The sequence below is a fragment of the Brassica napus genome, chromosome A9 (assembly GCF_020379485.1).
Source record: "Brassica napus cultivar Da-Ae chromosome A9, Da-Ae, whole genome shotgun sequence".
NCBI classification, from domain to species: domain Eukaryota; kingdom Viridiplantae; phylum Streptophyta; class Magnoliopsida; order Brassicales; family Brassicaceae; genus Brassica; species Brassica napus.
This window is the reverse complement of record NC_063442.1, coordinates 3,289,427-3,304,063: the sequence shown is the minus strand read 5'-3', so window position 1 is coordinate 3,304,063 and position 14,637 is coordinate 3,289,427. Positions and strand designations below refer to the sequence as shown.

At 34.7% G+C, this 14,637-nt stretch overlaps 2 protein-coding genes across 2 annotated transcripts; both read right to left on the bottom strand.

The window, feature by feature from the left end:
- Positions 1-4,381: 4,381 nt before the first annotated feature.
- Positions 4,382-5,845, bottom strand: LOC125577980. The gene has a single exon (XM_048740203.1). The coding sequence runs from the start codon at positions 5,843-5,845 to the stop codon at positions 4,382-4,384; it is 1,464 nt and encodes a 487-aa protein (XP_048596160.1).
- Positions 5,846-7,922: 2,077 nt separating this feature from the next.
- On the bottom strand, positions 7,923-9,720 carry LOC106365864 (F-box/kelch-repeat protein At5g26960). The gene has a single exon (XM_013805372.3). The coding sequence runs from the start codon at positions 9,577-9,579 to the stop codon at positions 8,350-8,352; it is 1,230 nt and encodes a 409-aa protein (XP_013660826.2). The 5' UTR covers positions 9,580-9,720; the 3' UTR covers positions 7,923-8,349.
- Positions 9,721-14,637: the final 4,917 nt, after the last annotated feature.

Below are 14,637 nucleotides of genomic sequence, written 5' to 3'. Positions count from 1 at the left end.
AGATCATTTCATAGATAGAGAACTCAAAGACAATGACGTAATAAATTCCACTCCATGCTATTCTTATGCATACGTATCTCATGTATTTTAAAAGAGAAACATTTAAAAAATTATAACCTTTGTTTATAATAATTACAGAAAAGCTTTGCAAAATTGTCACTTAATTAAGATGTCAATTAATTTTACGTGACAACTTAAGAATCAATTGAAGAAAATGTTGGTCAAAAATCTAATTACTAGAAAACATTATATTAACCCAAAATATAAAAAACATGTTATATTTTGAATTTTTCAAAAAAAAACTTTAAATTACAAAAATGTTAAAAATCCCTTTGAAATTTTGTGAATGGCTTAATTTTTTGCTATAACAAGATACAAATGATCATACAATCGTATTAATATATATATATATATATAATAAATATTCATATTAAATAATATAGATATCGTTTAAATTAAACTATGTACCATTTAAAAATACATAAAATGATAATTTTGAAATTTTTATTGAAAATGTATTGAGACCTTAATATTTTAATTTTGAAATTTGCATCGAAAAATACCACATCAAATTTTTTTGAGATTAATGGTTTAAATTTTCTTTTTTTTTTTGAAAGAATTTTAAATTTATTCATCTCAAAAAAAACATTTGTACAGAGAACTGCTATGTTTCTTTAATAAACAGAAAATTCAAATTTAACTCCTATACTTATACTCCTATACTTATTCTCTTCCAAACCAAGTCTCCATTGCCTTTTCATACTTAGCTCCATTCTTCTTTCTGAGGGAAGTTACTCTGTTTCTCACCAGCTTATCCATTCGAGCAATAAGGCAAATAGCTGACTGCTCTGGTTCCCCAACTCTTCTAACGTTCCTCTCCATCCATAATGCATATATTACCGCTTGAAAACAGTATCTCAACAGAAAAGTCGAATGTCTCTCTTGCATTCCATTCACCACTACTTGCAACACTTGATCCCATTGATAAATGCTACCATTACCCGCCAGCTTTCCAATAGTCTTACTCCACACTTCTTTTGAGTAGCTGCATTCAAAAAACAAATGATCTCTCGTTTCCTGCTCCTGCTTACAAAGCCAGCAAGTAGAGATGGCTAATGGATTCCATCTGAGAATCCTGTCTCCCGTCGCTAGTCTATTACGAACAGCGAGCCAAGAAATAAAGGCGAACCTTGGAGTGGCCTCTGGATACCAAATGCCTTTGCTCCACCGCACTTTAGATGAGCGAGATCTAATGAGATTCCAAGTTTGAGAGGTGACAAACCTCGGCTTGAAATCCCCATTTTCCCTCTTCCAAAGACACACATCCTCCATCATATTCATTCCCCTACTTCTCAACTTCAATACTTCTTGCTCAATCTGACGAAATACAGGAACTCTATGCATTCTGCTTCTATACATCTGAATTGCTCTCTCCACTGTAGTGTGCAGCGAGATACCCTGAGCTAAACATCCACCTTCTCCTGTTAGATCAATTAGTTTTCCCAAAGGAGACCAATTATCTAACCAAAAAGAAGTTGTAGCACCACTATTTATCTCCACTCGAACAAACTGATAAGCCAATGGTCTCAGCTTTAACAGTTTCTTCCACATCCAAGATCCCAAAGAACTGCTCTCCTTTATACTCCAAAAAGAACCCTTCCTTATAAGATATCGCCAAATCCACTGCACCCATAAGGAGCTTCTTGCTGACAACAACCTCCAAATGAGTTTTAAACAAGAGACATTATTTGCTTCATTTAAGTTTCTCAAACCTAATCCCCCTTCCTCTTTTGGTTTGCAAACATCAATCCAAGCAATCTTCACTTTATGTGTAGACAAAACTGGACCAGACCAGAGGAAAGCCGCACACATGCTATTGATCTCTTGAATACACTTGTTAGGAAGACGGTAAGCAGACATCCAGAAGTTTATGATACTGTATAAAACTGATCCAATAAGCTGGAGCCTTCCTGCAAACGAGAGATGCCTTGCCGTCCAAGTAGAAATTCGAGCTCTTAACCGAGATAGTAACGGGCTATAGTCCTGAGTATTCATCTTCTTTGTTAATAAAGGTAGTCCCAGATATCTTACCGGTAAGGAGCCAGCTTCAAAAGGGAACTGCTCGAGGATAGCTACACTGTCTTCTTCTTTAACTCCCGCTAAATAAAGCGTGGACTTCTCTAGACTTATGTTGAGTCCCGACATTCTAGCAAATTTCTCGAACACAGCCAGAATGCCTTCAACAGAGTTCTTCCTCCCATCAGAAAAAACGAGTACATCATCTGCGAAGCATATATGCGTCAAACACATCTCCTTGCAGTACGGATGATACCCAATTCTCTTGTCTAGCGCGGATCTGTCTAAAAGTTTTGAGAGAACTTGCATACATATCACAAAGAGATATGACGACAGGGCACAACCTTGACGAAGCCCCCTCTTACTATTAAAATACCCAGCAAGCTCTCCATTGATCTGAATAGAAAAAGACGCCATCTCAATGCATTTCTTGATCCAAACAATAAATTTCTCTGGGAAGTTCAAAGCAGCCAGCACCGTTAGCAAAAACGACCACTGAACCGAGTCGAAAGCCTTCGAAATGTCTATCTTGATCGCGCATCTTTCTGATACTGAATCTTTATGATAACTCTTAACCAATTCAGAAGCAAGTAGAACATTTTCCATTATCAATCTATCTTTGACGAAAGCTGATTGATTCAAAGATATAAACAGGGGTAGCAGTCTCTTCATACGATTAGCTAGAAGCTTCGAGATTACCTTGTAGATCACATTACAACATGATATAGGACGATAATCCTTCATGGTGACAGCTTCAGTCGACTTTGGGATGAGCGCCAAGATGGTGGAATTGATGCCTTTAGGTAGAAAGCCTTTCTCAAAAAAAGATTGAACTGCTATGACAAAGTCTTTTCCAGTTATAGACCAGGTAGCTTTGAAAAACTCCGTTGTGTATCCATCAGGTCCAGGTGATTTATCCGCAGCCATTGAGAATAATACTTTCTTCACTTCTTCAACAGACACTTCTCCACATAACATACTCCTGTCCGCTTCAGAGCATTCGTAATTAAGAAGATTTTTTAAATCTTCTAACCCCGCACCTTCATAATCTGCTGGAGAGTGAGTCAGAAAATTCTTGAAATGATTAACTGCTTCTTGTTTTATATCTTCTTGATTGTCTGCAATGGTACCATCCAGTCTCTTGATCTCTCGAATAGAGTTTTGAATTTCTCTAACCTTTGCAGCTTGGTGGAAACTCTTGTTATTTCCATCTCCTACATCGAGCCAGTGTATCTTAGCACGCTGACTGATCACCTTTTCCTCAATTCTTGATAACGGAGACCATCTTTCACAAGCAGCAGATTCTATTTCCATATTTCTCGAGCCCGGATCTTCTAAAGTCTTAGTTTGAGCCAGACAAAGGTTTTTATACGCTTTACTTGTCTTCTTGAAAATATCTCCAAACTTCTCCTTACTGAGCTTCCTCAACAATGGTTTTAGAGCCTTCAACTTCTTTGATAATCTAAATAAAGCGGATGTGGAGATAAACAAAGGCTCTGTCTCCACCCAAAACCCTTCCACCAACGAATAGAACTCAGGCATGTCCACCAGAGCATTCACAAATTTAAAAGGTTTCCTCGGCTTCATTTCCTCCACTTTAAAAACCATCCTACATCTCTGATGATCCGAACAACCTCCAGCCTCGAAAACACAATATGACTGCGGAAACAATCTCATCCAAGCTTCATTCATCATCACTCTATCTAACTTCTTGCAAATGATCCCAATATCCCTTTTGTTGCACCAGGTGAATCTTGGACCTTGATAAGACATATCCAGAAGAGAACAATATTGTACTGTTTCTTGAAATTCCCTCATTCCCCAAGAATCATGCGACAAATCCCCAGAATGCTCCAACCCATCCAAAATCTCATTAAAGTCTCCTTGTATAATCCACGGCTTCTTTTGAATAATGGGAGAATCCTGATGATCCTTCAAATCATGCCATAACTCTTTTCTTTCCTCAGCCAAGTTTTTCCCATAAACAAAAGAACAGAACACTTCTTCAACAAACCCCTCCATAAGTATAGAGACAGTGACTAACTGAGCACTTTGAAAACATGGAGTGACTCTCACTCTCGGACTCCATGTAACCCAGATTCTTCCCAGTCTGTTATGCTCATAGTTTGCTATATAAGACCATCCCGGAACCACCTTCTCCAAAATTCTATTTACTCTTCCTTCCTTCACTCTCGTCTCAATCAAACACCCAAATTGAAAACCACTTCTCCTGATCCAATCCTTTACTATCAAATGTTTAGACTCCTTGTTGAAACCTCTTATGTTCCAAAAGAAACCTGACATATTATTGACGTCGGGGTTTCTTTCTATTCAGATTGCTCGGGCTTGTATCCTGAGCTTTCTGACCTCCTTTCAAGTATCTATGATTTATCTTAGAATCACGCGGTAAGTATTTTCGATGAATCATTTCCTCTTCCTTCTCGTCTGATGAACTCCCATCTTCTCCACTCTGAGCTTGTTTATCTTCATTCTCAGGTGGATCTCCTTCTTCTACTGGTGTCAACACTGAGAATCTGGACTTAGTAAGTATAGATACCTGCCCAAACTCCAATTCTCTAGGAGAGCGACTTGCTTTACCCGGAGATACATCTTCCCATTCATTTCCTTTAGTTATTGCCTCTGGTGTATTCTCCCCTGTAGCTATCCCATTATCAAGAACTTCCATCGTCTGTATCTCTGTTAAACCCTTCTCCGTTTGAATCTCAGTACTTGTTTCCTCTTGATCCTTTTCCTTCTCCTTACTACCTTCTTTTCCCTTCTCAAGACTATCATCTCTAATCTCTCCTTCCTCCAAATCCCCCTGCTTATTTCTCGACCCTTCTCCTCGCATACTACATATTTTCTCAGTGTGCACCCATTTCTCACATTTCTCACATTTCTTTGGCAACCACGGATAGCTATATTCCACGAGCACCTCTTCTCCTTGAACATTGAATTTCAGATGTTTTGGGAGATCCTTTGTTAAATCCACATTGACAAACACCTTCGCCACCTCCAGATTAAGACACTGAGCCGTTTCTGGATGCAATCTCCCTGGTACTCCCAAAGGACTTGTTACGAAACTTAATCCTTGCCACGAGAACATCTTCAATGGAACCTTCTTAACATGAACCCACATTGGTATAGATTGAGTCGGTGGTTTCTCCTTTTCTACCACCGGAGACCACTTTGTCATTACCACCGGCACCCCAGCTAAATTCCACATTCCTCTTCTCAGAATTCTGTTTTTATCCGCCTGATTCAGTATTCTGAACTTCATCGTTGTTGCATTGACCTCAAACACATCAATCTTCTGATTCTTATCGTTCAACGTCCAGATCTTGTTCACAATCGAATGCACCTTAGCAATGTGAGGAGCGGTATCGAGAAATTTTCCAATTAGGAAATCATCCCAAAGCGGAGCAACATCCTTCGTGATCTCTTCTGGTACCATTATCGAGTCTATACCATCCTTCATTTCAATCTCAACCTCATATTTCTTCAAAGATTTCTGACCTTGAACCACACCAGCATACGATCCTTTTGATTTAATCGGAACCTGAGCTTGTTTCTCCGTCAAAGCCTTTAGAGATAGATCTGATGATCCATCCGTCGCAGATTCCGTAGCCCCCATACTCTTCGTCAAATCCAAAACCTCCGTAGAATCTCCCCCATTCTTCACTAATCGATCAGTTCCTTGCGCCTCCCCCAGAGATGAACCTACTTTCGTCGGAGAAAGAGGTAAATCCGGCGGATCCGCCGTACCCATGCCGTTATCGAACAAGAGAATCTCCAGATCGCCTATCGCCCTTTTTTTCGCCAGTCAAAACGGAGCGTTTTTATCTGTTTTCAATGGTTTAAATTTTCTGTTTCATCAACTATACAAATGTTAATAAAACTATGTGAGTAGGAAGTCTCTAATAAATATTTATATTAACATATACTATATATTTATGTCAATATCTTTGAAATATAATTATATGCCATATAAAATAAAGAAAATGATTATTTTGATTTATTTACTATAAGTGTATTGTAAATAAACATGAGGTATTGTTTTGAGTTATGTGATTACTATAATCTCATATATATTAATTGAGAAACAATTTATTACTCTTGCAAGTGTAAGATTTTATTAATTAATATTGTTAGAAAATTTTACAAGAGATCGATACAACAAAGATTTATTGAGAAGTTATTGAAATCACTTAGCGAAAACATGGTATGCACAATAAATTTGATTTCCTAACCCTAACACCCTTTCTATTTGTCACAACACCGACCGAGAATATTTGGAAGTGTCGATTGACAATCTAAAACGGTAACCTTTTTTTAAGTTCAGTCCATTGTTTTTCTTTTTAGGCCTAAAATAATTTTTAATGATTAACTAGATCTCGAACGCGCAACCGCATGGATTTTTGTTTTTATTTATTTTTATATAAATATTTTGTTTTCAATTCTAAATTGGTATATATTATAATATATATGTCTATCAAGTTTTAAAACATAATAAGTTTACGGTATATTTTTTCATTGAATAGATTGTTTCAAACTTTCACATGTATTTGTATCTTCTTCTATATATATTTTCGGATTATTATTTCATTATTAAAATCGTAACTATATATATATATATATATATATATATTAATAAAATATTGTTTTATTGTCATATTCAAAAATATTGTAACATTTCACAAATTTAGAAAGTTTTTAACAAATTAAACTTTTCACTTCATAAATTTATATTATCGAGTAAATAATTAAATATTTAGTTTTTGTTTCTTTTTAAAATAAACTATAAAGTTTAAAATTTGTCTTCATTGTTTTAAGGTAGTAAAGATTAATCATTGTTAGATAATATGATTTTTGTTATTTAAAAACATCTTTATAATTTTAAAAGTTAACATCGACAAATATTTAAATAATTAACATATAGAGGTATAGTATTACAACATTAAATTATATCTATTTAATTTATACTATCTATAAATCCAATGAATCATCTATTGTTTAAATTCAATTAATGATAGCTCAATAAAAATTTCTGGTATGCCCAAAATTTAAATGATGAGATTAGAGATTAAATGTAACATAACTTTCTAGGAATAGGTCCATTAGGTCCATTTAAAAAAAAATCACACATGAATCAAGGTTGCGACTTCTATTTTAATATATAAGATTAAATGGGCCACATACATAGTAAAATGTATTTTGGTTGAAAAATTGTTGCATAGCCAAAATCAATATGAACCATCATTATTTCGTTTAAAATTTTATCACAATAAAAATATAGGGTTGGGCCCAAAAAAATCTGAATCTAAAAGACCGAAACAAGACCGATCCAAAGAATAGTACTGAACTTTAACCAAAAGTGGTTAGATATCCGAATGAGTTTAAAATGTTGGTATCTAGATCCCGATCCAAACCGAAATATTTTAGGTCTCCGAATATATCCGAACAATATTTATATACTTAAATATATTAATTATTTTTAAATATTATATATAAGATAATACACCAAAATATACACCAAAATTACTCCTCGCATGGCACGAGTTATCATCTAGTTTACTAAGTAATATACATTTAATAGGAAAAAAAAATTAGTACGATCCTAAAAATTTCTGTCTTGTTTTAATATCTGAACTATTAATCCATTTAATTATGATTCCAGGATTAAATTTAAAATTTTCGACCCCAAATTATAACCATAATATTATTGTGACTAACAAAAAGTTGTAACAGAAATGAGTTCGTACGGTAGCAAAGAGTTGTTGAAATGTTGAGTCTAAACTCAAAATGAAATTTGTTTATCTCTAAACTCAAAATGACAATACTCTCTCTAAACTCAAAAACACCAACGTTTTAATTTGGGCCCAAGCTTTAACCTCTTTTAGTAGGCCCACATTCAATACATCTTAACAAATCACAATCCCAAGAAAACTAGACACCTAAAAGAAAGATTAGTTTTGTTTAATTACTTTCTACAAACTAAAAAGTAAATGAATACAGAATCTCTTATCCTTGAGTACAAAGTCCCAAGTTCGAATCCAAAGTGATAAAGTCTTTTTTGTTTAATTGGGAAACACAATAAACCAATAAGGTCACAAGCTCAAGACGTCGTCCACCTTTTTTCCTCCTCGATATTCAAACCACTTAATAGAGTAACGTGCACCTATCACAATGATTTTGTTTTGTCCCCTTTAACTGCTGCGTACGTTAGCCTCTCCCCACATCTCTTACGCTTAATCCTGCGCCGTGGACCCCGCTCTACCACTCCACACACGCGCACGCGGCGCGTGTAATCATTTCCGGTAGATCCGCCGCTCTCCTCCACTCTCCATCCACCGTATCGTACAACAACACAAGGCTCTCTCTCAGCCCCCTCTCGCTCCTCCCACTCCGTCGCAGCAAATCGTCAATGCACCCCACCACCTGAACCACCGCCACTTTATCCTCCACGCCGACGCAGCTGAACCTCACCGTCCCGTCTAACCTCACCTGCGCCGGCAACGGCGGGCTCTTCAGCCTCGTCCATTCCCCGAATCCACCGCCTCCGCCGCGACGCGCGTCGAATCGCCAGAACGATAGCTCCACCGCGTGGCTGCTCAGCACGTACACGTGTCCCACCGCCGCGCAAGCCGCCACCACGCATCCACCTCCGGGAACGGAACGGCTCCTCAGCCACTGACGCGATCTCACGTCGAAGAGATCCATGGAGCTCGCGTAAACGTGCGCCGCCGTGCCGCGTGACGTCACCGACGTCTCGTTTCCGATCTTCAAACCTCCGATCACGTAGAAAACTCCGTCAACGGCTGCTCCGATGCATCCGTATCTCTTCCTCGCCGCGTGAGTCACCACCTCCCAACGGTTTCTCTCCGGATCGTACTCTTCCACCGCCGCCGTGACTTCCGAACCACCACCTCCACCAGCAACATATATCTTCCCGGAAACGACGGCGATCGCGAACTTCTTCCGAGGGAAAATCATCGGCGACCTCAACGCAACAGTCCCCGTCCAAGAATCGTATCTCAAAACCGCATTTCTACTAACGACGTAAACCCTCGGTCCAATCGCCGCCGCACGCGCGTGAGACAGACTCCCCTGACCGCCGTCGTTGCAGACAGCGAGTGAGACTCTCCACGACGGAACCTCAGACTGAGGCTGCAAAACCGCGGCGAAAAGTCCGGAATCGACGGCGGAGATGGCGAAAAGAGAATGCCGGAGGAGGCCTAGACGACGGCGGAGGTGGAGGAAGTAGGGAGAGAGGAGGAGGCGAGACCAGCGGCGGCATACGGCGGTGAGAGAAGGAATGGAAGAGGAAGGGACTCTGGAGAGACACTCGAGCAACAAATCGTCAGGCAGAGAAGAGATCGGCGTGACGGTGGCAGGAGGATTCGCGTGGTGGTGGATGGGAACGAGTGATTTGGCGTCGGAGGGATTGGGTAAGCAAGATTTCATGAGCCATGAGAAGTGCCGGGAGTTGCAGCTCTCTGACATCAGATTTTTCTTACAGAACAAAATCTAATCCTAAAAATAAGAAATAAAATAAATAAATCTCTGCGAGTTACCCAGTTCACGTTTAAAATAATAATATGTATCGACGACTTAGCTTGTGTTTATGGTTATCCACTAATTCCCTTTAGTTTAATTGATTAAATAATCACTAGTACAACACTTTGTATGGCTTTGTACTTTAAATTAGGCACTAGATCCGGTCATACATCAAAATTGTACAACTAACATAACATAATTTTATGATGTTAATTTGTTATTCTATTGTTATACAACATCATAATCAAACTAAGGAATATGTATGGAAGTGTTAACAATACTTACTAATTGCAAAACTAATCCGGCTAAACCAAAACGAAGCTAGATACTTATTTGTTTAAATGATATAATAGTTAACTAAAACGGACAAGTGGGGATTTTTATTTGATGTTTTTCCAGCAACTATTTTTTCCATAATTTATGAATATTCAAAACCTTTCTTGGAAACTAATAAAATAGTATTTAGACAAATTATGAAAAAAATTGATATTTGTGATATAGTTTAATAAGTCTTAGTTTAAATTTTGATGTACGACTCAAAATTATCATTTTTCCTAATTCATATTGATTCGTAATCCATTTTGGTAAGCTTGGTCGTTCGGATATTCAATCAATTTTTGGATTGATTGGATTTCGAAATGAAATTTGATCCACTAGAATATTTTAAAAATTAGATTTAGTTCAGATTTTCTAGAGTTTGGTTCAGAAATAGTAACATATTCCATATTCAATTGAACCCTTTTTAACTTCGCAAAATATATATCAGAACTCATAAAATGTATTTTAGATATATTATTTGTTCGATAGATATTTTCAAAAAAAGGTATTAATTAATTTCTTAATAAATTCTGAGAATATGATCTGAGCCATGAAAAAAGTTTTCAAAAGTTCGGTCAATTAAAATGTATAAATTTAAATTAACAATATGATTGTTTTAGAATTACTTATAAGTTTTTGCTGAATATTTTCAAATCACTTGCTAAATATTTTCAAATTATTTTAAAAATATTTGCAACTTATTTGCTCATTTTACATGTTTTTTGCTAAATATTTGCAAGTAATTTGCTAAATATGTTTCTCATTCTTTATACTTAATAAAAATAATATAACTGAACTATTTTAACGTTTTTATATAATTATATATATGATATATAATATATGTCATTCAACTTATTGCTTCGGTAATAAACTCTTATCTTTATTACAAAATATAGAGTTTATTTTTAGTTTTTTAGTTTATACTACTGTTGATCAAAAAAAAAGTTTATACTACTGCTCGTATTTATGTACTAAACCACCACTTAGAAGGTTGTACCCTCCAATCGAGTTGTACACTATTTTTAACAAGTACTTGAAATTACATGTATTAATTTAACAAGCCAAGTATACATTATATTATCCTCATAAGGTAAGTCAAGCATAAAGTATACCAAAAAATTACAAATACTTGCATGTCATTTAGTTGTGATTTTTGGCGTGTACTGAAGGTTTTAAAACAGTTTAATTAAAAACAAGTCAAAAGGGAAAAGGAGAAAATAAAAGACCTGAAGTTTGTGGTTCTTCATGAGGGATGCTGAAATGCCATTTGATTTTCTCTGAGTATGCAATCAACAATGTCGCCGTCTGAGCTCTTTTATATTTGAGAAAATAAAAGAGTAAATTAGCTCAATATACTAAAAAAAAGTGGGATACCATAGAATGGGAGAAAAATGGTAATGGGGGGGGGGGGGGGAATTTGGGAGAAATAAGGTATGCAGTGCAAATAGAGTAGATTTTGTGTGTAGGGAGTACAAATTCTCAAAATAAATAAAAATGCAAATTGTTAATAGAATGTCAATAATATGCATCAAACGAATAGTATTAAAAGCATATTATACATCAATACTATGAGCGGTGGTTGAGCCTCCAACTCCAACGGTAAGGAGAATAACCCATAACGATATATACAAGGTAACCCATTTTGTAACTGTATAAGCTGATCAATAACAATATAAGAGTATTAAGATTTATAATAAGTAAATAATATACTATATTATTACTGATTTTAAATATTATTTAAGTTTCAATAAATAGATAATCAATACTAGAACATTTTGTATGGTTTTGTACTTTAAATTAGGTACTAAATCCGGCCATACATCAAAATTATACAACTAACATAACAATATTGTTAGCATCATGTTTTTTATTGAAATGATTTCTTAACATTCATACATATGTTTGACTGTATCAAAAGGAAAAGTATCAATTTAAAAATCAAATCAATTAATGTTTTACCAAATTAATAAATATACCTAATTATAATTATAAAACTTTTTAACATTAGATATGCATAAATCTTGCAATCAAATTAAGATATTGATTGATCATGATGATAATAGATTGAGTAAATTATTTTTTGACAAAATCTACAAATGTCATTTTTAGAGGTATTTGATACTACCCCGTGCAAGCAAAAAGCAAATAAATGTCAATTTTCTTTTTGATAATAACAATTTTAGCACACAGAATTATGGAATTTAATTAATAGTAAAAGTTTCTCAAGGACCAAAAGTTATATATATATATATATATATATATATATATATATATATATATATATATATATATATATATATATATATATATATATATATATATATATATTACTCTCTTAACCCATAAAATTTAAGAACAATTTTATTAGTCTATAGATTTCACACAAAAAAATTGCTATGGGTATTACAAAAGCTCCGGTACAGTGTTTATTCGTAGTGATATTAGCAGTTTTGTTGTCCAATCACAACGTTTTGACTTCAGGTATGTTTAAGTTTTAGTTTGTGTATTTCAAATTAGTCTTGATTATTTTCCAAACAATAGCTAAACATATAGAAAATGTAATGAAATTTGTGTTTGAATTTTCGTTTTCATATAAACATGCATTCAAAAGTTTTATTAAAATATAATATTCATTTGGACATGATGTAGCCATCTTCTATCAATATGTTATACAATCATATATATGTGGATGTACAAGCATACGTCTATTATATCAACCATACTAATTAGGCATGGGCATTCGGGGTCCCAATCAGGTTTCGGTTTTATCCATTCGGGTTTCGGTTTTTCGGGTTTATCAAATTCAACCCCATTCGGGTTATATAAAAGTTCGGTTCGGGACCGGTTCGGGTTCTATCGGGTTCGGGTCGGGGTTAGTAAATCTTCAAAGAACCGGTATAACCCATTGTACTTTCGGGTTCGGGTCCCAATCGGTTCTTCGGTTTAAAAATACCTGATTTGTACCTATTTTGTAACTAAAACATAAATAAAATCGGTTCTTCGAATTTAAAATACATGATTTGTACATATTTTAATAGCCAAAACATAAGTAAAATCGATTCAAAAATAAGAAAAAACATCAAACGTGATCATTCAAAATCAAGCGAAAGATAAACATAGTTAGTGATATAAAGAAAACCATATAAATGAAATCATAAAACAAAAAATAAGTTCTCATGAAATGAGAAACATTATTCAATAAAAACAAAACCAAAATCTAAAAACTTCAGGCATCAACCGCCACATTCCACCATCAATCTTCATTTGATGTAACAGATAATTATTTTAGAAGTTCAATAATATCTTAAAGTATTTTGGATACATATTAAGAATTAAGATCATATTTGGTAGAAGTTTTTTTTGTGATTTTAAATGTTTCGGGTTCTATCGGATATCCATTTAGGTCCGAGTTCGGTTCGGATAATACCCATAACCCAAAATACCAAAAAATAGGATCCATTCGGTATTTATGTCGGATTCGGATCGGTTCGGATTCATTTTTATCGGATCGGGTCAGTTCGGATTTTCGGGTTCGGTTTATTTGCCCAGCCCTAATACTAATTATTATTTTGATATAGGTGCAGAGATCCAAAAATCCTCGTATGACCAATGTACTAGTACTTTGTGTTCGAATTCATATACATGGTTTCAGTGTCGACGTGACTGTTTTGCAGCTGGTTACACAGGTCGTGGAGACTGTGCTTCTCGTTCTCATAACGAACCTAAGCGTTGTTGTTGCCGAAATAAATAGACTCATCTTTTCTCTTAAAGCGGCGTTTAGTACCTTTAAAATATCCTTTAAACAATTGGACTGTTTCTTGTATTAAATGCGATATAATAAAAATTAAATGTTGTTACAATAATACATCGCTTTGTTTTTTCTTTGCCCCTTCAAAGAGCCAATAGTTTCATACCTTTGTTGTTGGAGACCAGTCAGCAAGAGACCGCTGTTACAAACACAGATAGTATTAAAGGTCAAATAGTTATGGTTAATTTTACCGAAAGAAACGATATGCGTTTAAGAGATGTATGAGCACGCAGCTCTCATCAGACTTATCTGAACGCAGAGCCAGTTATTTGCACTATCCAATTGAAACATTAACGTTGTGCTTCTAAAATTGTCCAAGTTAATAGATATAAACATAGGTCTCAAATTATTTTTAAATAAAAACACATACGGTGGATGTCTCTCTTCTATATTTGTCGCCATATATATATATATATATATATATATATATATATATATATATATATATATATATATATATACTAGTATGTTTCCCGTGCTAAGCACGGGTAATCTTTCATTGTTTTTAATAAAATTGAAAATGTTATTTTTCTTCTTCATAAATAACAAAAACCTTTTTCTTTTAGTTCAACTTTTAAAAGCGTTGCGACCAAAAAAATATATTTATTTTACATAAATTGAAATTTGAACAATTATAAGAAAAAATTGACGATAACATGACATATTAGTATATTTATTAATGATGTATAGTAAAAGAAACATTGCATAATTTAGATATTATACTTGTTTGATCAAAATTTGAGATAGTATAATAAATTTTATGTGCAAAGTTATTTAGTTGTCGACAAAAAAAATGTAAACATATTTACTTTTGTTTTAGTCGGGCAGTTTTGGTTGGAAGAAGAAAGTCATCGTTGCGTGAAGATGGTAACATTGGT

What these genes read in the sequence shown, in the direction of transcription:
- LOC125577980 (XM_048740203.1), bottom strand. Translation starts at nt 5,845, where the DNA reads ATGGGTACGGCGGATCCGCCGGATTTACCTCTTTCTCCGACGAAAGTA.
- LOC106365864 (XM_013805372.3), bottom strand. Translation starts at nt 9,579, where the DNA reads ATGTCAGAGAGCTGCAACTCCCGGCACTTCTCATGGCTCATGAAATCT.